The sequence below is a fragment of the Rhopalosiphum padi genome, chromosome 4, assembly GCF_020882245.1.
Source record: "Rhopalosiphum padi isolate XX-2018 chromosome 4, ASM2088224v1, whole genome shotgun sequence".
In the NCBI taxonomy this organism is placed as follows: domain Eukaryota; kingdom Metazoa; phylum Arthropoda; class Insecta; order Hemiptera; family Aphididae; genus Rhopalosiphum; species Rhopalosiphum padi.
Genome location: NC_083600.1, coordinates 41657312 through 41680677, shown reverse-complemented (window position 1 = coordinate 41680677; position 23366 = coordinate 41657312). Strand labels below are relative to the sequence as shown.

Sequence of the window (23366 nt, the reverse complement as noted above, 5' to 3'; positions counted from 1 at the left end):
GCCGTCAATATGCGCGCGCCATCTATTTTCGAAACGGTGCTAGTATACAGCGGACTACGGGTTCGGACGGTTGGCATTAGTGAGACGCGAGCTGGTCTCGACGTAACGGTCGGTCCTGTCCTCCTGTAGGTTATCGGTTTCATTTTAGCAAACAATTATAATTTACTACTATAGTACTATAGTGTATTAATTGTTATTCGTTTCATCTGCACGTTCAATCTTCAATGGCAGTAATGCAGTATCGTTGGGGTGGCGTACTGGTACGCGTTAACTGGTAACCACCTATGTTACCGCTCGGCGCTCGCTTCAACTACCATTTTATCACTCGCACATATATACATAATATTATAATTATTAATTAATAATTATTATTTTATTACTATAATACGATATACCTACATGGGTAGTTAAAAAATGAACAATTTTTTTCGATTTTAACAAGATCCAATACGAAATGATTGTTTAAATAAATGCCGCTCGACGATTGCCTTTTTAGACTGAGAGAAAACCCGTTACTGCTGCTGCTGCTGGAGGAGCTGGGCTAGAAACTGCAGGGTCGAGCTAGTGTATTCCGGTACTTAACCTGCGCACCAGCGTCTAGGAATTGCCTGTCATGTCTTAATAGATTTGTCATCGCCAAGTCTCCGAGGTACTGAATACTTATTAGCACTTATTAAACGATCATAAATAAACCGTTTACGGTAGCTGTTTAGCGCCGTTTTACTAAGGATTATCCTTCTATTTATGACCTAGGTCGGTGTTCTACGTACATGTCTTCTAATGACTATTACTATAGTGCAATCATTAGATAATTTTTTGAGAAACACTTCTAATATTGTTTATAAAATTCGTTTTGATATATTATGTGTTTTACAGAAAGTTAATTACTATAACGACTTTATAACTTCTTGAATGGAGTGCTTAAATGTAAATTTATCGTTACAGGTTAGAATTTCGAAACACAATGGCTGACAATACAGATCCTGTTGAAGTTTTTTCAGAAACCAGCCAAAACCATGTTAATGATAATAGTCTTCAACCTATGTTCGACGTCCTCTTAACTGATGACAATTCTTTGCTGCCTACAGATACATCTCATTTAAATAGCAACTCTTTGAGTAGTGACGAGGCTGTAAATACGCCATTAACAACTGATAAATCACATTTAAATAGCAACTCATTAAGTAACGGTGAACCTGTGAATAGCCTTCTACCGTCTGATATATCACATTTAAATAGCAACTCATTGAACAATGATGATGCTGTGAATACACCTCTGCTGTCTGATATATCAGATTTAAAAAGTAACTTATTGGATAGCCACTGTGCTTTAAATAAATCTCCGCCGACTGATATATCTCATTTAAATGATAACTCATTAAGTAATGACAAGGCTGTTAGTACATTTCTGCCGATCGATATATCTAATTTAAAAAGCAACTTATTGGATAGTCACGAGGCTGTAAATATATCAGTGTCGACTGATATATCTCATTTAGATAGCAACTCATTAAGTAACGGCAAACCTGTGAATACCCTTCTACCGCCTGATATATCACATTCAAATAGCAACCCATTGAACAATGATGATGCTGTAAATACACCTCTGCTGTCTGATATATCAAATTTAAAAAGCAACTTATTGGATAGTCACGAGGCTGTAAATACATCAGTGTCGACTGATATATCTCATTTAGATAGCAACTCATTAAGTAACGACGAACCTGTGAATACCCTTCTACCGCCTGATATATCACATTCAAATAGCAACCCATTGAACAATGATGATGCTGTAAATACACCTCTGCTGTCTGATATATCAAATTTAAAAAGCAACTTATTGGATAGCCACAAGGCTGTAAATATATCTGTGCCGACTGATATATCTCATTTAGATAGCAACTCTTTAAGTAACGGTGAACCTGTGAATAGCCTTCTACCGCCTGATATATCACATTCAAATAGCAACCCATTGAACAATGATGATGCTGTAAATACACCTCTGCTGTCTGATATATCAAATTTAAAAAGCAACTTATTGGATAGCCACGAGGCTGTAAATATATCTGTGCCGACTGATATATCTCATTTAGATAGCAACTCTTTAAGTAACGGTGAACCTGTGAATAGCCTTCTACCGCCTGATATATCACATTCAAATAGCAACCCATTGAACAATGATGATGCTGTAAATACACCTCTGCTGTCTGATATATCAAATTTAAAAAGCAACTTATTGGATAGCCACGAGGCTGTAAATATATCTGTGCCGACTGATATATCTCATTTAGATAGCAACTCTTTAAGTAACGGCGAACCTGTGAATACCCTTCTACCGCCTGATATATCACATTCAAATAGCAACCCATTGAACAATGATGATGCTGTAAATACACCTCTGCTGTCTGATATATCTCATTTAAATAACAACTCTAACAATGACGAGACTGTGAATATACCTCTGCCAACTGATATATCTCATTTAAATAACAACTCTAACAATGATGAGACTGTGAATATACCTCTGCCAACTGATATATCTCATTTAAATGGCAATTATAATAATGACGAGACTGTGAATACGCCTCTGCTAACCGATATATCTCATTTAAACAGCAGCGATGAGACAGTCAATACACTAAATACTCCCTCTCTTCAAGAATCACTTAACAATACAGAAGTGGATTTTTTAATCAAATCGTCTAGTTTTACTACTAAGCAGATTGAAAATTACAATATTGGTGATATTGTTTGGGCTAAAATTGGGAAGTACCCATATTGGCCAAGCATTGTCTGTAATGACCCAACATTGAATATTTATTATAGTAAGTTATTTATAATATACCAATTCAAATTTAATGACTAATTGATAAATGTAACTTTTTATTTATGTACTTTTAACAGAATTTACTTGACAGTATATTATTATATTATTAAAAATATAGTATAATATTAGAAAACTAACTTTTGCTCATTAGATACACAATTAATAAAATTCTAAATTGTCTTTTGTAAATTATATCGATTATGATTAAATACTTCATTTTTAACACCTTTATTAGTTAAATTATTTTGTTAAACTTTCATTTATTTTTTTTGTAAAATTTTATAATTTATTATACATTTTCAGAAGAAAAAAAGAGATTCTTGTTACATGTCCGCTTTTGTAATGATAAAGGTAGAAGAAGTTGGGCGACAACAATTGAAAACTATCATGGAAAATCGGCATTACTTTCAAAGTATCCTAATTGTACAGTAAGTATAAATTCAATGTGTATTATGTATTAAGTTTTTCATCGTATAAAAAATATTTATAATATTTTGCAATTGATAATAATAAATATTTACAGATCTATTTTAAGAATAGTAGAAAACTTTTGGATACATGGAATTTGGCAGTTGAAGAAGCTGATAATTTTATGAAACTTGATAGGTATATATTAAATAAATTACAATTAAGCAAAATTAAACAAATTTAATTTTATATTTCAGAGAATTAAGAATGATAGAATTTTTCAAAACATTTTCTAATTCAGATTCTGTAACTCAATCTGTTTCAAATAATTTATCGGAAGGCACTGTTACTGTAAGTAACAAAATATTATTTGCTTTTAATTGAGAAGTTAATTGATTAAATAATATGTTATCCTTAGCCTTTAAAAGTACGTACTTATTCAAGAAAAAGATCTCGAACAGTTCCTGAACAAGATATTGATTCCAAAATAATGAAGACTGAAAACATATCTAAGAATTGTACATCATCAAAATCAATAGACATTCCTTTATTGTCAAGATCAGATGATGGTGATAGTACTGTTTCTGATATCTCAATGAGTTATGCTTTTATGGACGATTTAGGTTTAAAAGCAAAACAGGAAATTGTAAAAAAAAGAAGATCAACTAAAACATACCCACCAAAAAATTCATTTGCCAATAAATATGATTTAACTTATTCAATAGCGAATACTCAAGAAAATAATAGTGTGTCTGATAATCAGGAAAAATACCCAGTTACAACCACAAAAACTTCTACTCGTACAGTACCTGAACATAGAAAACTTGAAATAAGGTATATAAAAAAAAAATTCATTAATTATATGAATTAATTAAAAATGTAGGATAAATTTTGTATTTATCAACCATTTTGGTTGAAATTAAATATTTAATATATTAAAAATGTATTTTAATTTATATATATTATACATATAATAAAGAAAAAAAAGTAGATTAAATAACAAGCATTTATAAATATACACTTTTTTATTAATTAGATATTTACTGATATTGGAATGTCAAATTAATACATTTCTTCTAGTAGAAATAAAAAATGAATTCATCTTCTTTTTTTAATATTATGCATTCTAGCATATTAGAAGGAGAATATGATCAAGATAATATTATTTTTCCAAGTTCTCGTCGTTCAAAAAAAAATATTACAATTCATATGAAGTAAATTTAATTATATTTAATTAATTGTGTGTTTTTTAATTGTTAAATGTTTTGCAACTAAAATTAAATATTAATGTATTTTAGTTCAACCAATTCTAAGAAAACAGTAAAAAGAAAAAAACTCATTGGGAAAGAAAACTCTACTGGAAGGTAACACAATTAATTAAATGTTTATTAAAAAATAGTCTCATATATTTTATGAAAACAAAGTTATCAATTATTGAAATTCCATAATATTTATGTATATTTATAGTTATTCTTAATTTATGTTGTATAAATAAATTATTATTTTTTGTGTTCTTCAGAAAGTCGACTACAGTTAAACGTGAAAGTAGCCAAGAACCAGATACAACAGAAAGTGAAGCTTCTTCAAAAAATGAAACATATAGTTCAGTTTTCTTGACCTCTTCAAAAAACAAACAACTTTTTGCAAAAACCTGGAAAAGAGCATGTGTAGTTTGTAAAAACATCAAAAATACAATAAAATGCATGGGCCCATGTCAAAGTTATTTTCACAAAGAATGTTTAGATAAAAGTGAAGAAAGATATCATCAGACAAAAAGTATAGCAATGTCTAAGATTAAAAAACCGCCTGGTCGCCGTAAAAGAAATTACTCAAAAATTATACAGAAAAATGAAGATTCTATTTCTGAAATTCCACAGCTTATTAATAACATTAAAGAAGAAAACACTTCTAAGTTATTTAAAGAAGATGATGAAATCAAATCGAATGGCTTATCTGATACTCAATGTTCAGGTTATACCAATGAAGAAACTATATCTCTTAACCAACTTGAATCAGATGATCTATTTAAAAATGATAACTGCATGCTTACTGAGAACGAAAATACTCAAAGTGAATTAGAAAGTGTTAATGAAGATTCTATTCAAGGAACATCTGAAAAAAAAAATGTTAATACTTCAATAGTACCAATAAATTGTGATGAAAAAATACCATTAGACAATTTAAAATATATGTGCAGCTTATGTAAAGTAGATAAAACAAACTGTTTTATATGTGGCTTGGTTATTGATGATTTGGGACAAAAGATTGTTTGTAAAATATGTAAGTTTGGTATTTAAATTTGTAACAAATTTAAATTTAAAACAGTCATAAAACAATAATTTTAATGTTGCACTATAAAAATTGAAAAATTTTAAATGCTCCTGTTTATTAATTACTTACATATGATTTGAATTTAAAATTGTTTAGTTCTTAAATTTAGGCTATAAAGTATTTATGAATTAATATATGCAATGTATAATGTTAATAAGATTTAATGATAGAATTTAATTTATTATTTTTAGCTAGTTGTGGAAAATATTATCATGAAAATTGTTTAAATAATTGGCCACAATGTCAGTGGACTCAAGAGTCGCGGAATAATATCCGATGTGTAGTATGTCCACATCATGTTTGTCACTTATGCATTTCGGATAACCCTAAAAGTTCATGTAAAACTCATTTTCCCGCCGAAAAAATAACTAGGTGTATTAGATGTCCTACAGCCTATCACAGAAGTAACCTTTTTTTAATAATTAATGATTTCTTATGTTTATAAGTTATGTATTTATATTTTTAATATATTTATAGGTGAATACTGTTTACCAGCTGGTTGTCAAGTCTTAACATACAATGATATCATTTGTAGTCGACATTTTGAACCTGTTAAAATTCAAAACAATCATTATAATGCTACTTGGTGTTTTATTTGTGCATTAGGTTAGTATTATCACAGATATTTAAGTCTGTTTAGTTGTTATCAAATAAATATTTTTTTATTTTAAGGAGGTGGTTCATTAGTTTGCTGTGATTTGTGTCCATCTTCATTCCATATTGATTGTTTAAATCAAAACCCATCTGAATTTGAAGGAGGTTTTACTTGTGAAGAATGTCAAACTGGACGATATCCTCTATATGGTGAAATTGTTTGGGTTAAGATAGGAAATTATAGGTATGATTTGTTATTTTATTTATCAAGCTACAGTGTAATAATTTAGACTAAGTAATTTTTGATTTCATAAATCTTCAATATTATTTCTATGTTTTAAAACATTATTAATGTCAGTAATTTTTCAAGCACAAATGTTTATAAACATTTATTACAAAATTATGCTTTCAGACTATCTTAATTAAAGTTATTTATCTATATTTATGCTCTAAACATTCATTTTCATTTTTTTAACTCAATGGATTTGGTACTTATCAGTTATCCTCCTGCTACTTGCTGGTACCCAAATTCATATAGATAATATAAATTATATATCTATATATTTTCATAATATATACAGAACATCTATTTCAGAAAAAAAAAATATAAATATTAGTAATATAGTGACAAATATTGTTTGTTATTACATATATGTATGATAAATGCTCTGTATATCTATATGAAAAACTTGATGGTTTTATCTAGTTATATAATTTATATAAATTCTGTTACCAGTGAGTGGCAGGAGTATAATGAAACTAGTCAATCCCCATCAAAACAGCACCTACCGCTCCAGGAACAGGTTACCTCATTTGTGGGAAACTATGCACCAAACATTTATATTCTTTTGGTAAATAGACTATAACTTTGATAAATTTAAAAATTATTGTATACACTCTATGTATCAAATAAATTACTAATTATTTTTTTATCCCTAATTTTTGTGTAGGTAAAATTGTATATTTAATATATTTAATGTGGATTCTATTAAGTATAAAATTATCAAATTTTGTTAATTTTTACAAATTATTACACATTATATTTGTCTATTTATAGGTGGTGGCCAGCTGAAATTGTATTTCCAAATCAAGTTCCTGATATTGTAAATTCAATACCACATTCTGTTGGACAATTTGCTGTTCGATTTTTTGGAACTTATGATTATTATTGGGTGAATCGTGGACGAGTATTTAATTTTCATGAAGGGGTAATTAAAACTTATTTGTGAATCTAGAAAAAAAAAATATATGTATATAGGTGTGTTCGTTCTAATACTAGCTGTACAAAATTGTATCAGACAATAATTTACACAACTTTTTAATAAATATCCCAGATCCTCTATAAGTTTTTTAATTTATTTCAGGATGATGAGAATATTTTGACAAAAAGTAAAATGAAGGTTATAGATCAAGTGTTTCAAGATTCTATTGTAGAAGCAGCTCAAGCACATAATGCTTATATTTTAGAAAAGGAAAAAAATGATGCTATAGTAGCAAAATCGTTTACAGTATGTTCTATATATAGCTCTAGATTTTATTTTTGATTAATAGTGTATATTTTATTTTATTGTTATTATAGAAGCCTCCAAAATTTACAAGAATAAAATTCAACAAACCTATTGGCAACGTCAAAAATATGGAATTTGATATTACCCCAATGACTCCTTGTGAATGTGATCCAACAAAGCCAAACCCATGTGGTCCTGGTTCTGATTGTATAAATAGGTATTTAATTTATATTTCAAATTGACTAATAATTGAATTTTGATTTATTTTATTTTTATATTTACTTATAGAATGCTTATGTTTGAATGTGGACCAAAAGTATGTCCTGCTGGAAATAAATGTAATAACCAAAGATTTGAAAAAACATTGTACCCTGCTATGGTACCGTTTTTAACAAAAGGTAGAGGTTGGGGTCTAAAAACATTGGAAGATATAAAAGAAGGTTTGATAAAAATTTATATTTTAATATAATCATAACACAATCGTTAAAAATATTAATTATTTTAAATTAAGGTTCATTTGTGATTGAATATGTCGGTGATGTAATTGACGAAGAAGAATTTCAAAGAAGATGTTTGGAAATGCATCAAAGGAATGAACAAAATTATTATTTTTTGACCATAGATAATTCTAGAACAATTGATGCTGGTCCAAAAGGAAATTTATCAAGGTAAAAACTAATTATTTTAAATTAGAATTATAAAATTATTTTACTTGATTATCAACTGCCTAACCTAAAAATGTCCAATTTTGGATGCATGTCAATGAATAATTTTTCCAAGTTTTTTTTTTTATCTATCATTGAATATCTCCTGCATACTTCTTTTTCAATCATTCAAAAGTGATACTTAAATAAATGTCAAACAAAGCATTCCCATGTGTCTCATTCACATATCTTTATTCTTAGTAAGCGATTATCCTGGAATACTACCATAAAACTTTTAGACATGCCTCAAGCTCATGTTAAAATTAAGTTTGTGATTAAATTGTATTATTATCAACGCTCATCATTGTCCAAGTCTTATTTCACATGACTCGTGACTATCTCATTACCTCAATATTGTACATCACAAATATTTATTTATTTTATATCAACAAAATGCAATGTTTAATGTCACCCAAGTTAACAACTAATTAATATATTTGTTATTTTACTAATTTTTTATGTTAACATAGAACTTTCCACACATATAATAAATTAAATAATGTTTAATATGTCTATACATGATAATATATGTACAAACTATTATAAATAAAAAAATCTACACTCCTTTTAATTTTAATTTTATATGTAAACAAGTTTTCATTGATTTTGAAATTTTTTTCTGATTTATCTACCTGCATTATCACATTTTATCATTGTTAAACTAAGAATTAATTTATATATATATAATATGTTTTATTTAATTGGTAATAATACTTAACATTAAATATTCAAACAAATTGAAAATGTTGCCTTAACTATAACTTATTTAAAATTGTTGAATTGTAAAAAACGTTCATTATTCATATTATAATTTATATAAAAATAATTATTAAAATTTACTTTAAAAAAAAATTTATTTAAAATAACTTAATTTAAAAATATTTAGTGACTTAAATTTTAAATTTGTGTTATGATATGATTGTTTACTTTAGTGGCGTCGAACACGGGTATGAACTGTGGAAAATTCACCAATACTATTTATGGTTGAGTCAGGTGGGTGGTGGGTGATAATAAAAAATATTTTGTTATGCAGTATCTTGTATGTATATAGTTAGAAATAAATAAAGTACTATTCAAACTTAACTAACTAAACATTTTTTTAGTAGGTAGGTCTACCACCAGCATTTTTTCCCCATAACATGAAATATAGATCGGCGCCGCTGGTTTAGTTTTTAATAAGCATATTTATAATTACATTACCTTGAATTAATATTTTTTTAGATTTATGAACCATTCATGTGAACCAAATTGTGTGACACAAAAGTGGACAGTGAATGGAGATACTAGAATTGGACTTTTTGCTCTACATGACATTCCTACTGGTACTGAGCTGGTTTTTGATTACCGTTTACAGAGTTGCTCAGGAGTAGAGAAAAAACCTTGTCAATGTGGAGCTGCAAGATGTTCTAAATTTATTGGAGTCAAAGTGGTAAATACTATTCATTTATTATGTTAACATTTTGAGCTTATAATGTATTGTGGATCATGAAAAGAGATTATTAAACTGCATAAAATGTAGCTAGTATTCATATGGATGATTCAAATTTTCTAGTAATGTATTTTTACGCCTTCTTTTTCTCTGTTACAAATTATGGCTATAAGGCGAGTAAAAGCCTAAATAGTAAAAAGTAAATATAACACCGTAATTATTTTATGTAAAATAAATTTAAATATTTGATTTCATAGGAAGAAGAGAAAAAGAAAGTAATTTCAATTAATGATGTTGATAAGTGTAAAGTTTCTTCAAAAAACAAACGAAAGCCGTTGAAACTTAAGGTAATCTAACTTAACTAAATCATTCAACTAATAAAAATTAAATAAAAAGTACACTTTTAAAATTTGTATTTGATCCGTGTTAGTTCTCCTTATATATTTATGTGTGGCATGTTTTAGTATTTAATTTAAAAAAAAATATTTTGTTTATTTCATAGGATAATGTTTCCGATTCAGACAAGTCCAAATTAATTAACAATGATCAAAACAACTCTACAATTGAAAATGAGGTAATAAAAAATCTTAATCCTGTTCTTTTATTACATTTATTTAAAAATCAAATTAATGTATATAGGTAGAAGCATCTAACACTGAGAAAGTTGACCTTTCCAAAAAATCCAAATCAAAAAAATCTATTGGCAAGCCATCAACTGTTTTAAAAGTATATTTTTTTAATGACTTATTATAAAAATCATACATTTATATTAATAAATCATTTTTTGTTTTGATTTTAATATTAGAAAGAAAATTCAGAATCCTCAGAAACATCTGTTGTTATAAAAAAGAAATGGAAAAAATCAGCTAGGAACAGCACCAATATGACCAAAGTATGTAACAAAAAAAAAAATTAAGAGATCTACAATGTAACTATAAATCTATATCAAATTGTCATAGTCTGTTTTAATTTATTAACCTTTAATTTTTGATTTTAATAACTGATGAATCAATTGAAATTAATATTATCTTTTAAACTTAATATTATAAATGCAATTTATTGTTTTATATTTTAACAAGTAAAATTTTTATAAATTTTATTTAGTGGTTTTAATAATTCTGTAATATATCTACTGGTTTTTGTTCTCTTTTTTATTTAGAACATAAATAATATCTACTTGAAAATTCTTGGTTAGTTAGGTACTTTATTTGATTCAAAAATCAATTTGTATGTAACTAATTTATTATTATTTTCCTATATTATAATTACAGTAGAATCCGCTTAATTGGGACACATTGGGCGGTGACCTATTTGTCCCGATTAACCGAATAACTAATAAACCATTACATTTGTTCGGGATTATGCCAATCTTTCCCTATTAAGCGGTTGTCCCCTTTATGCGGTGTCCCAAGTAAGCGAATTCTACTGTATATAAATCATTGACGTGTAAAATTATAAAGTATGTTGACAACTTTAATAATAAAATAAAAATGTATTTATTTTTATTAATTTTTAAACCATTTAATTTTATAAGTTCAAAATGGTGAATATTATGATAAGACATTATTATTTATAAAATGTAATTAATTAAACTACATATGGCAAGACCATATATGTGATTTAAATTGTGTAAAAAAGATAATCTGACATACAACATTAAACAGGATAAAATATTAACTATTAGTATATTTTAGTTTTATTGTCCAAATTAAAATATATGATTGTTAAAAGTATCATTAATTTACAAACACATTTTGAATATATATTTTTATTTAAATACGCTAAACTATATTTTGTATTATATTGCTACTCTAATTTATAATATTTTTTAAAATAAAAAGTATATATTCTTCAATATTAACTTAACATATTTAAATGTTTAGGTTTTCTTTGTACATATTCAAAAAAATATTTAAGTTAAAAATTCATAATATGTTTTGTTATGTTTTCATTTTTAATCTTTATTTCATCTTTTTCCTAATCGTGATTTAAAAATTAGATATTTAATACTAAATAATACATTTTTGTTAACAAGTCAAGTATTATTGTTTAAGATAATGTGTAATGATTTTTCCTCAAAATAATGTTTGTAACTTAAATTTAGGCAAATGTAGGAATGTATTGACAGGATATGTATGAGGTTAAACATGGTGAGACATGTGTATGTATAATGTATATTCTTAGATATAAAATACTCTATTCAATTTATGAAAGTTATTTGAGGACTGCAAATGTTTTGTTTGGCAGTTGTCAGGCAACTGTCATCTATCACCCACCCCCATTGGTCAACCATTTGTTTATCTGCTATTTAACGAAGCCACACCTCTGCTCACATGTTTGCCACAATTTATGTTTCTTAACTTGAATAGAGTATTAAATATATAAAATTTATTCTATTAATTCTATTATTTATAAATAATTGTATATATTTATATTTTATTCTAAGATTTTACCAATTATTTATTTCTACAATTTTATTAAATGAATGATATTTTCTAATGTCTATGTAGCCTCTGATTACATCTTTGTTTATCGCTTGATAATATTCATGTTAAAACATGATATCTATATAATTTATATAGTATACATGCATCATTAATAACATTTAACACATAGTATCTCAATCTATATTTTGTAAACATAGAACGTACCAACTTTTTCTTCAATTTATGTTCTCTCCAAAACAATAATTTTTAACTATAACCATGTATTTTTATCTAATACATATTAACTAGATTTGAGTTATAATATAACAAATAAATTAATAAAAAATTAGAAAAATATATTATTATATTTTGTACCTACTCAAATTTTGTATTAATACTTGAAAATTTATCTGCCGTATAATTAACTTCAAATTTGTTTGTCCATTCTACAAAAGTTTCTATTTCAATAATAATATTTTAGAAAATCTACCTCTGCATACTTTATTCAGTTTTTCAATTTTCGATTATTATTTATATATAAATTCCTATTTACTTAACTAATTTTAAATTGTATTCCAGTATACTTATATTAACAATAATAGTTAAATTGTAATTTTTTGAAGTTAAAAAATGTATAAGAATTTTTTTATGTAAGTGTTGTTTTAATTGTCTTTTTATTAATAAATAAATAATGTGTTTGTTGTATAGTTCAATTTTAACAATGTTAATACTATTATTAAAACAAAATAATAAAATTTATTATGATGAACAGTTAATTAATATTTTTGAGTTGAGAGTAGGTTTTTAATGTTTATTGTTATTATTTTTTGCTTAATCCTATTTCTAAATTAACTATTAGTGTTTATTTGAACAAATTATTGTTTTTATACCTAAAGAGAGCTCTTATAATCCTTTTATTTTTTGTTCAAGAATTACATAATTATATGGGTAAGTGTAAATTGTATTTTCGACTCTGGTTTATAAATTAGATTGTGAATATTTATGAAATAAATTGCATTGATAAATGTAATTAATGGCTTACCTATTCCTATACTATTTATTATATAACTTATAAATAGTGTATGATTTCAATAAAAACAAGAATGTATGAGTATTCAAAATTAGTTTTTGTACAGTATACTTTGCTATTTAGTTGTTATCAAATACTTAGGTAAAAAAAAAAAACTAGTGCTAAAGTGAAAGTTTGGTAGGTAGTGAAAGTATTATATCTTATAACATAACACTAACACATGAATTATCACAAGGATAAACCAACATGTATGTTAACACATATTTTATTCTAAGTATCACAATTAAATTACTTATATTAACTATTTAGTTTAAAAAACATATAAATAATTATTTTTTGTTGGTCTCAGCTCTCAAAAAGTATTTTAAGTGTGTGATATAATTAAATATAATATTATTTTGTTATTAAGAGTATCATCCGAACAGTTAATTAACTACAATTTCTCCAATTTTTTTATGATATTATATACTATATATCTTGTTATTTCTACAAGTCCTACATTTTTTTTTAATTCTCTTGAAATTTCAAAAATTGGTTAAATATATGTTATGATTGTTAGTTTTTTATTTCTGTACCTATTTTATGGATTTTATTATCGATATTATTAAATGTATTCAACCATTTTAATTCCACTAATATTTGAAAACAATACAACGATAAAGAAATCTGAGTTTTTGTCTAAGAATTATTTGTATTATAAATTGAATTTTGTTGTTATATTTGTTAATATTGCCCACTTCTTTCTACTTTTTTAAAACAATAATTAGAGTTAATAATAGTGATGGGTAAAATACTTGTAGAAGTAAGGTACCTGTCTGGTGGTAAATTTGTATTTTATAATGCTATGTATTAGTCACTTATGGCGAATAATTTATTTCTGTTTGTAAATAGTGTTTATTAATTTTAGGATAACATTACAATTGATGATTCTACAGAATCCGAAGGAAATGTTAATTCAAAAAGAAAGTTAAGGAATGGTTTGTCTACTCTTTCTTCGAGAAAACTATTGATAAAAGTATGACATTATACAATAAATTATTTTATTTTATTTTTAAATTTTATTTTGCACTGTAAGGTTCTACTTAATAACCGTCATAATATTTTGTAATTTATGTAAAATTCCTAGTAAACACTTTTATAATTTAATTTTGACAAACAAAATATACATATTGTTAATTACTTTAATAATTTATACTATGTACTGATGTAACTTTATAATTGATTATTGTTGAATTGTGACAGAACATAACTAAAGCATTGTTTATATTTTATACTGATTTTTTTATCTTACCAAACATTTATCTATTATATTTGATTTAATTATATAATATAAACCTCTCTTAATTTGAATTAATTAATTTATTACCAACTATATGTTTGGTATTTTTGTTTAAATGGATTAAAATTAAAAATTTTAATTTTTGTATTCAACAATTTGTTCTTACAAATAGATATTACTCATGATTAAACATAGTTATATACTTGTATTCAAAATACAAATATATAATTCAAAAACTTCATCTATGTTAAAATATTATGAAGTTCATACAAGGTAATATTCAAACAAGGTAGTTTTGTAATGATGAAATTGGTTTCTCGTTTGTATAGTTTTTTTTATTTTAAACGTAGTTCATAAATTATAACATACTTGTGTTAATGAAGGGTATATGAGCTATGGACAAAAATTAAAAACTATATATATAAACTAATTTTTTTTATAATTTGTTATTGCTTCAGGTTTATATGTGATTCTCATGTTTTAGGATGATCCGTCGGATAACGACAATTCTGTTGTAATGAAGAAGAAACGACAACTCGACAGTATTAAAAAAGTATGCAATTAGTCAACTATACATTTAATGAAAATTTATTTAATCTTAACATTTTATTACCTAACAATAATTGTCTTCTATTATTTTATTTGATCCCTTACACATATTAAAAATAACTAATAAAGTAATAATCAGTATATTCAAGAAAAAATGTAGTTCTTTTTATTTATCAAGTTTTGTATTTTATACTCGATAAGTTAAGTTTCTAGATTTAAACTAATACAACTAATCAACTACTATATTTTGTGATATTTATTTTTCAGAAGAATGTAATCCAACCCGATGTGTTACTTCTGCCATCGCCTATCGTAACCAAATTATCATCTGCTACAACTTCATGTACATCTGAAGAAAATGTAAGCTAAAATTTATATTTTGATTGATTGAAATTAGTACTAGGTATATGTTAATAACATTATTATGATCATGGTGTAAGCTTAATTAATGATATATAAATGATATATTAAGTCTGTCATAAGTTATATCCAAATCACAAGAAATTTGTTGTAAGTTCCTTATAAACACTAAAGAATCATTGAAGTATTAGAAAATATAAATGTCATTAATACTTATCATTTTTATTATAACTGAAGTTGCATAATATGCAAAAAAAAAAAACTAAATTGTTTCATAGCATGAATATTTTTTTCTAACATTCCACTTATTTATATTTATGTAATTAATTTTTGTTAATTAGGCCATTGATATTAAATTTGACATATCTACTAAAACTCAAGAAAAATCTCGAAACAATTTAACTAGACTAGCAAAAAGCAGACATTTATTTTTATCCAAAGTAAGTAAAAATATTTATAAAAAATTATTAACAATTTAAAAAACATGAATTTATATTGCATACTATAATAATTAACTAGAAGTGATATACTACTCCGAATCCAGATTGTCAAAAGGAAATTACTGATTTGTCAAAAACATTCAACTTTTATTTTGATTTTACATATGATTAAAAGTTAAGACTATTAAAATATTTATTTTTCTAGAACGATACGAGTAAGGAAACAAAAAAGCAGCCTGTTTTATCCAGTAAAAAAATCAACAAAGAAAAAAAGAATTTATCAAAGATAACAAAAGTCATAAAAAACAGTAAAAAAAATTTGTCAGGGAAAACTGTTGTAATGAAGAAAACTAAAATAAACAAAGACTTCTTACAGTCTAAAGCATATTTCAAAAACAATTCTTGTTTGATTTGTGGGAAAGGCCATACAGAATTAGCATGCAAAAACAAAAAATGCCCCAGAGTCTTTCATCTCAGTTGTATTAACAAAACTAGAATTGTAAAATGTGAGTTAACTACCCTAAACAATTATGATATACTGAATTTAAATAATAAAGGTATTGTAAATAGTTGTTACCAGTTTTATTTTATTCTAGCCGGATTCATTTGCCCTTCTCATTTTTGTTCTTTGTGCAACAAACGTAAGGTAGTAGCCAAATGTAAATTTTGTGTGGAATCGTTTTGCACTATGCACGTCAAAGGAAACATATTCAAAGATCCGCTGGGCAATGGTATGTTATGTACTACTCATCATCCTAACAAAGTAAGTTGAATATTTAATACAATGATTTATTCATGTTCAATTTCTTTTTAAGCTACTAAGTATATAATTTTGATTATTTTTTTTGACAGACATTTATGCCAAACGTAAGTAATCCAGTGACTCTTGACCCAAATGCTAGTAGCAAAGTAAATATTATGAATAACAATGAGGAACCCATTGGTTTTTTGGAACATGGTTATAATATTGCGATATCAGAAGACTCTGAAGATTCATTGAATATTAATATAGATAAAATGAACAAAGAAGAATATACGCAGGCACAGGTTGTCAAAGATGAGTGCGATCGTGAATATATACACATTGGTGGGTTCAATGTATGTAATATGTCTGATTTGGTCTCAGATCAAGGAGAAAGCTATATAGCACCACCTGATACAGATGGTAATCTATTCAAGCCATCGTTGGCCAATGTTGTTATTGATATAGAGTCTGCATCTGCTTTTTACCAGCCCATGGACAACTTACAACTAGTCTCTATTGCCACTGACAATAAAGATAGCCATGACTATGCCAACGTAAATTTCATAACTGAAGCTAATCAAACCAAAAACAAATGGCTAGCAGCTGAACCTTAAAGTAATATAGTCAAGTGTCAAGCATTATTTTGTTAATTTTTTGACAAGAAATATCAATTTAATTCTCCTTTTTCAAGAAAGTTAGTTACCTAAATAGGAATTTAATTTGTTTTGTTATTATTTTTATTTTCTTTTATGGCAATTAAATAGTTGTTCATATATTTTTTTAATAATCTAATCAAACATTTACCATTTGATATGGTATATTAGGTATTATGTATGTTGTTAAAAGTTTGAGTCATTTAAATATTTTTAATATAGAACATTTATGTTAAAAATATATATATATATTTATTATTTGATTGGGTATTTTACTAAATGAAATTTTTTTTTTTTTTTTGGATTTAATGTATGATATTAATTAATACATGAAATTTAAGTTGTAAAAATATTTGTAAAATTTTAGTTTTATAACTTATTTCTTTTTATTAAATTATGTAATGCATTTTTGTTAAATTCTACATTTAATTTATATATAATATTAAAGTTTAAAAAACTTCCAATTATAATTGAATTTTTTTCTTTTAATGAATAGTTATTCAACTATTTCAAACATAAATAAAAATTCTAAAAGAATTATGTTTATAATATAGTATTTAGTGGTTATATACTAGCGGTCGATGGGGTCAGTACCTACTCACTCTCTAAAATGTGATAAGTTTAAAGTCACAGTGGCGTCATTTGTGGGATACAAGGGTGTGCAAATGCATCCCATGAACAAAATTATTGTTATTTGTTTTATACTATAATTTCTATAAAATGATCTATATTTATACAGTGTGTTGAAAAAAATTTGTGGGATCACTCAACCATGCGAGTGACTGGTATTACTTTAGATTTTCAATATTGATTTTGCATCCCATGAAAAAATTTGAAACGACACCCCTGTTTAAAGAGGTTTTATATTATCTTAGTCTGTGATTTCAAATTTCAACACTACCTGTCCGTTCGGAAGTATGTATTATAATATTAATGAATTAATGGTAAGTTTCGTGATGATGAAAACAATTGTACTAATTGTAGTAATTAATAAGTATCTAAGCTTTAAAGGCGCAAAAATAGTTACCGGTGATCTAGATGCAGCGTATAGTTATTTTGAAAAATATTCAGGAAAGAAATGAATACTATTGTAATGGATCGGGAGTTTTCGGAACCTTCTTAATCATGAGAAGAGATCCAAATGTTTTTTTTCTCAAATGCCAAATTATTAGGATTTTGGAAGTACTTAAACGGCCAAACTCTCTCATGATGTCTGATGTCCCGCATCGACTCTATATCCACTGGTGCCTGATGTCCTAATAGGACTTATCCCACATAGGTATCTACAATAATGATTATTGTGTAATAAATGGTTTGGAGGAAGGACCACTTTAGCAACCACGTAGTATACGACTTAATCTCATGGTTGAAATAATAAACGATGCCAATTGCCGACAAACTGAGAGAGATTGGTAAATAGTATTGAGTAAACTATAAACAGAATATTCTCCCACGTTCTTTGGGTTGGTTGAAAACACGGATATAGATACTATAGATATAGATATAGATCTATATCCGTGGTTGAAAACGAGAAAAAAATAACACTTATTTCAAGAATGCTGGGTTAGTGGCACGATTAAAGATATATCTTTATGATCTTTAATCGTGGTTAGTGGCTAATTAAGTTGAGTTAACCGCAATTAATAGTGTTGGTGAAATCTGCCCTAAATTTGAATGTGCAAAATGTGCTTTTTGGTCTTCTTCGTGAGTCGTAGTGTGATCCACGGATGTAGATACTATCTATATCCGTGGTGTGATCACAGAATGAAAAGTGATAACACAAAACAATAACACAGAATAATTATTCTGTGACAATAATAACATAATTTTGTGATAATAATAACAATAAGTAATAACTTAGACAGTTGTAGGTACTAGGTACCTAATTGTCTTAACGTATGCCGTATTGCCGTTAATGAAAAGCGTCTACCTAATATATTTTATTTTGTGAATTTTATATATAATTGTCATTATTATGTCTTGAAGTTTAGACAATGATAAATAATAAAGATTAGTATTTAATATTCCTATTGGAAGCTATTCTAATAGTGTGACATATTCAAATCTTCGAATCTGAAGAAATAATATTGATTAAAATTCAAATGTTATGTTAAATTTAACAATTTAAGAAAATCAAATGAGTAGCATGGAATGTGTAATTGCTGTTCATGCAGGTAAGATCATAAATACTAAATATGCAACCATATAAATCGACAGTGTTAGTTTTAAATTCAGACAAGGCTACTTACTACTACCTAAATTATGTATATATTTTATACATAATACTAATGTATTTAAAGATTTATTTATTTATTTTATTAGAATTTTTCAATTCTCTGTATATTGAAAACTAACATGTATCATATTCAACTAAATTGATTAATAACTATTTTTAATTAGGTGCTGGATACCAAAAGATAACCAAAGAAGCCAATTATAAAAAAATATGTATGAAAGCTTGTAAAAAAGTTGGTTGCTATTAATACACAATTTAAATCAGTTTGTAAAAAATTGTATATTTTTTAGGGATTGGAAGTACTAAAAAATAATGGATCAGCTCTAGATGCAGTTGCATTAGCCACTATGGTTTTAGAAGATTCTCCACTAACTAATGCTGGTTATGGATCTAATTTAACATGGAATGGTGCTGTAGAATGCGATGCAAGTATTATAGATGGATCAAATATGCATTATGGAGGTGTTGGTGCTGTTTCTGGTATAAAAAATCCAATATCTCTTGCCAAACTCATTTGTGAAAATCAAAATCTAAAAATGTCATTTGGAAGAATTCCTCCATGGTAAATAGTCATAGTTATAGTATTATTTTATTTTCTTAGATTTATAAATTTTAAAAAGTACCATAAACTTCCATCACAAGGATCTGATTTTCACTTAAACTAACACATATATTTAGAATTATATACAATTAATAGTGTTATTGTAAAGAAGTTCATTAAAATACTACAACTATAATACCTGATGAAAAAAATAGGATTCATAGTATAAGAAATATTTTCTAAGGTTTAATCTAAATTAATATAAGAATTTAAACTAAGTGAACTATCTTTAAAATATTTAAGTATATTAAATAGAAATAATGTTGATTTTGATTTATTTAATCAAATTTTTAAACAACTGCAATTACCACACATATTTGAATAGTTAAATGTATATAATTGTATCTTTTGGAAATTGGTATATATATTTGAATATTAGGATTAATAAGATTATGATCTAATTTATCGATGAATAATGTTTTAAATTAAAATTGTGGCATGCTTATTTCTAATGTTTGTTTAGGTAAATTATATAATCTACTTTTATTAAAATATATTTTATAAAAATAATTTTTTTTATTAAGTTTGCTTGTTGGTATTGGAGCTCATGAATATGCAATAGCAAACAATATTGTAGCTGTTGACCCATCCAATTTAATTTCAGGTATACAAATTTGTTCAGCCATTTTTATCAATCTGTATTAATAAGATATTAGTATATTATTATATTTTTTTAGAAAAATCAAAAAAAGACTTTGTTCACAATAAATATAAAGTTATAAATCAAAAGTACAGTAATTGTCAAGTAACTTAAAAATATATATACCATTTTTTTTTTTTTAACTCAATAATATTATTGTTTTTTAGGCTGGAAACCCTAGATTAGATACTGTAGGTTGTGTTGGAATGGACAAGTTTGGAAATGTTGCTGCATCATCTTCTAGTGGTGGTATTTTATTAAAACAAGATGGTCGTATTGGACAAGTAAATTGTATTAATATTTTTATCATAACAATAATTTGTGTTTCTAATGTAGATTATATTGAATTAAATGTATTCTAAAAGATGATATATTGCATAATATTTTTATTTGAAAATGCACACAATGTCCATACGTAAGACTTTAAAATTTAATACAGGATTTCATATAAGTATTTTTTTAATGGAATAAAAAAAAAGTTTAAAGTAAAGGCATCTAAATATTTTATAATTGTTTGGGTTCAAATTTTGAGAATATTAAATATTCAAACTAGTGGTGGGCATATCCGGATTTCAAAAATCCAAATTATTTGGATTTGTTAATTATGGATTTCATGGATTATCCGAATAATTCGAATTATTCAACTCAATTTTGCTGATCAATTTTTTTTTATATTCTAACAAATATAATTCTATAACATATTTTCGAACATAAGTATACCATATTTATTTATTTTACCACACATTATCAATAATTGTAAGTCGCATAAAAACTAAATCCATAAATCTAGATAATGCGGAAAATCCTGATAAGAATTTGATTCAAATCCAGTATTGGATATCCGGATATTCGAATTTCATGCCCATTCCTAATTCAAATTCAAACATATAATAGGTAACAAAAATGATTTATAGTTTTAGGTATTATGTTGTAATTCAATTAATATTAAGTGTTGAAACTTGAAACTATTTGCTATTACAGTAAATAATTATTTTTCTGATCAATGAAGGGATAAGTGAAAATCTGCTACGCAATGGTCTGAAAGCTACGTCTAAATCAGATTAATATATAGTAGAACCCCTCTCATCCGTCACTCCGGTTGATCCGACTATAGTATTATCGATATGAATAATTTAAAAATACATATGGATTTTCCAACTTATAGTAGATATATAAAATTAATTACTAGTTTAATATTTCCCTTATTAGGGTTCTGTTTATTCTGATAATCTGACCTTTTTCGCGTTCCGACCACACCCCCAATTCAGAAGTTGACGGATTTGAGAGGTTCTACTATATATGAACAATGAACAAATCAGTATTTTTTATCTATTGTATCAATTATTAGCTATTATAAATAGGTTATTCCCATACTGTTCTGTATAAAACAGTTTAGCTAATCTAGATATTAAGAATAGCAAGAACAGATCACTATGAATTACTATAATATTGATAGAAGTGTTAAGTATATCATTTATATATTGGCCAGTTTGAGTTGATGCCTACAAGCAGACCATAGACTGGTCAGATGTGTTTTTGTTTAGTACAATATAATGTATTGATCTGTTGAGATTCTCGACTCAAGATAAATACAATAATTATTATGAAATAAAATAAGAAATGATATTTTTGTGTTTTACGTGGTTATTAGTTTCTGTATGAGTTACTTTACCTAAGCATAAAAAAATAGTATTTATAGTGATGCAACTGAAATATCACACTTTTTGTCCTTGCCACCTAATATATTATATATCTATTTTTTTTTGTTCATAAAAAACCTAATTAAAATATATTGTATTTAATGTGTCATTTTTCAGGCTGCTTTATTAGGATCAGGTTGTTGGGCCCAAATGTCTGATGATGTTGCAATGGCAATAACAACATCTGGCTGCGGTGAATATCTTATTAAGACAAACTTAGCTAAAGAAATGTCAAGACATCTTTTTACTTCTTCTTGTCCTACAATAGCAATTACTAAATGTTTTAATGAAGATTTTTTACGTTAGTTACATATTATTATTAAATATTTTGTTTGATATCTTTGTTCCTTAACTTTAGGATTTTATTTTTCCAGATTCACCAATATTAAAAAATTATAATGAAAAACTAGCAGGTGCACTGGTATTATATAAAAATAAAGACTGCTGTGAAATTTTGAGTGCACACACTACAAAATCAATGTGTATTGCTTATGCTACAGAAAATGACAGAAAAGTATATATTCAATTTTAATTGTAATAGTTTAATGTTTAATGTTTAATGTTTTTTAGAGTTTTGTGAGTCGTTTAATGGCAAATACTTTACCAGGAACAAGTGTTATGGTACAAGGGTATCCTTTGTAAGTAGTGTTATAAAAATTAATTTAAATTTTTAAATTTTATACTACTCTTTTTCTAAATAAAATTGTTTTTTTTTTTTTTTTTTTAACTAAAAATAATGTTTTATTTTACTGTTGTATTTTTATTAAATGAATCTTTTGATAATCTTGTGTACAATTGTTCATTAATCAAACTTAAAGTCAAGAATATTGTCAGTATTTGAACATATAGTTTTTACCATTTTTCAATATCTATGCTCTATGCCAGGGGTCGGCAACTGGCGGAAGG

At 26.0% G+C, this 23366-nt stretch overlaps 2 protein-coding genes across 4 annotated transcripts; both read left to right on the top strand.

Moving 5' to 3' along the window:
* Positions 1-92: 92 nt before the first annotated feature.
* Positions 93-17566, top strand: LOC132931074 (histone-lysine N-methyltransferase NSD3-like). 2 transcript variants are annotated; one of them, XM_060997280.1, is made up of 29 exons: positions 93-649; positions 946-2825; positions 3131-3255; positions 3351-3433; positions 3493-3586; positions 3654-4069; positions 4366-4449; positions 4534-4599; positions 4755-5515; positions 5758-5970; positions 6044-6172; positions 6239-6404; positions 7218-7368; positions 7525-7668; positions 7740-7885; positions 7957-8108; positions 8180-8336; positions 9594-9801; positions 10059-10148; positions 10304-10375; positions 10441-10527; positions 10607-10693; positions 14165-14272; positions 15021-15089; positions 15353-15445; positions 15787-15885; positions 16091-16391; positions 16482-16648; positions 16738-17566. In XM_060997280.1, the coding sequence occupies exons 2-29, from the start codon at positions 965-967 to the stop codon at positions 17242-17244; spliced, it is 6636 nt and encodes a 2211-aa protein (XP_060853263.1). In that variant the 5' UTR covers positions 93-649; positions 946-964; the 3' UTR covers positions 17245-17566. The 2 variants fall into 2 exon arrangements, with proteins under 2 accessions (XP_060853263.1, XP_060853264.1); XM_060997281.1 differs by lacking the exon at positions 4366-4449.
* A 1503-nt stretch (positions 17567-19069) lies between these two features.
* LOC132929096 (threonine aspartase 1) lies at positions 19070-23243 on the top strand. 2 transcript variants are annotated; one of them, XM_060994192.1, is made up of 9 exons: positions 19070-19457; positions 19684-19751; positions 19810-20081; positions 20645-20724; positions 20798-20865; positions 20928-21044; positions 22578-22761; positions 22835-22974; positions 23031-23243. In XM_060994192.1, the coding sequence occupies exons 1-9, from the start codon at positions 19421-19423 to the stop codon at positions 23100-23102; spliced, it is 1038 nt and encodes a 345-aa protein (XP_060850175.1). In that variant the 5' UTR covers positions 19070-19420; the 3' UTR covers positions 23103-23243. The 2 variants fall into 2 exon arrangements, with proteins under 2 accessions (XP_060850175.1, XP_060850176.1); XM_060994193.1 differs by having other exon boundaries at positions 19071-19457; positions 19684-19731.
* Positions 23244-23366: the final 123 nt, after the last annotated feature.

Bases quoted from the DNA above. Each gene is read 5' to 3' on its own strand.
- LOC132931074 (XM_060997280.1), top strand. From the start codon at position 965: ATGGCTGACAATACAGATCCTGTTGAAGTTTTTTCAGAAACCAGCCAA. The intron at 4,450-4,533 runs GTAAATTTAATT...AATGTATTTTAG, and splicing joins AATATTACAATTCATATGAA to TTCAACCAATTCTAAGAAAA. The intron at 10,694-14,164 runs GTATGTAACAAA...TATTAATTTTAG, and splicing joins ACAGCACCAATATGACCAAA to GATAACATTACAATTGATGA.
- LOC132929096 (XM_060994192.1), top strand. From the start codon at position 19,421: ATGAGTAGCATGGAATGTGTAATTGCTGTTCATGCAG. The intron at 20,725-20,797 runs GTATACAAATTT...ATATTTTTTTAG, and splicing joins CCCATCCAATTTAATTTCAG to AAAAATCAAAAAAAGACTTT. The intron at 22,975-23,030 runs GTATATATTCAA...AATGTTTTTTAG, and splicing joins CTACAGAAAATGACAGAAAA to AGTTTTGTGAGTCGTTTAAT.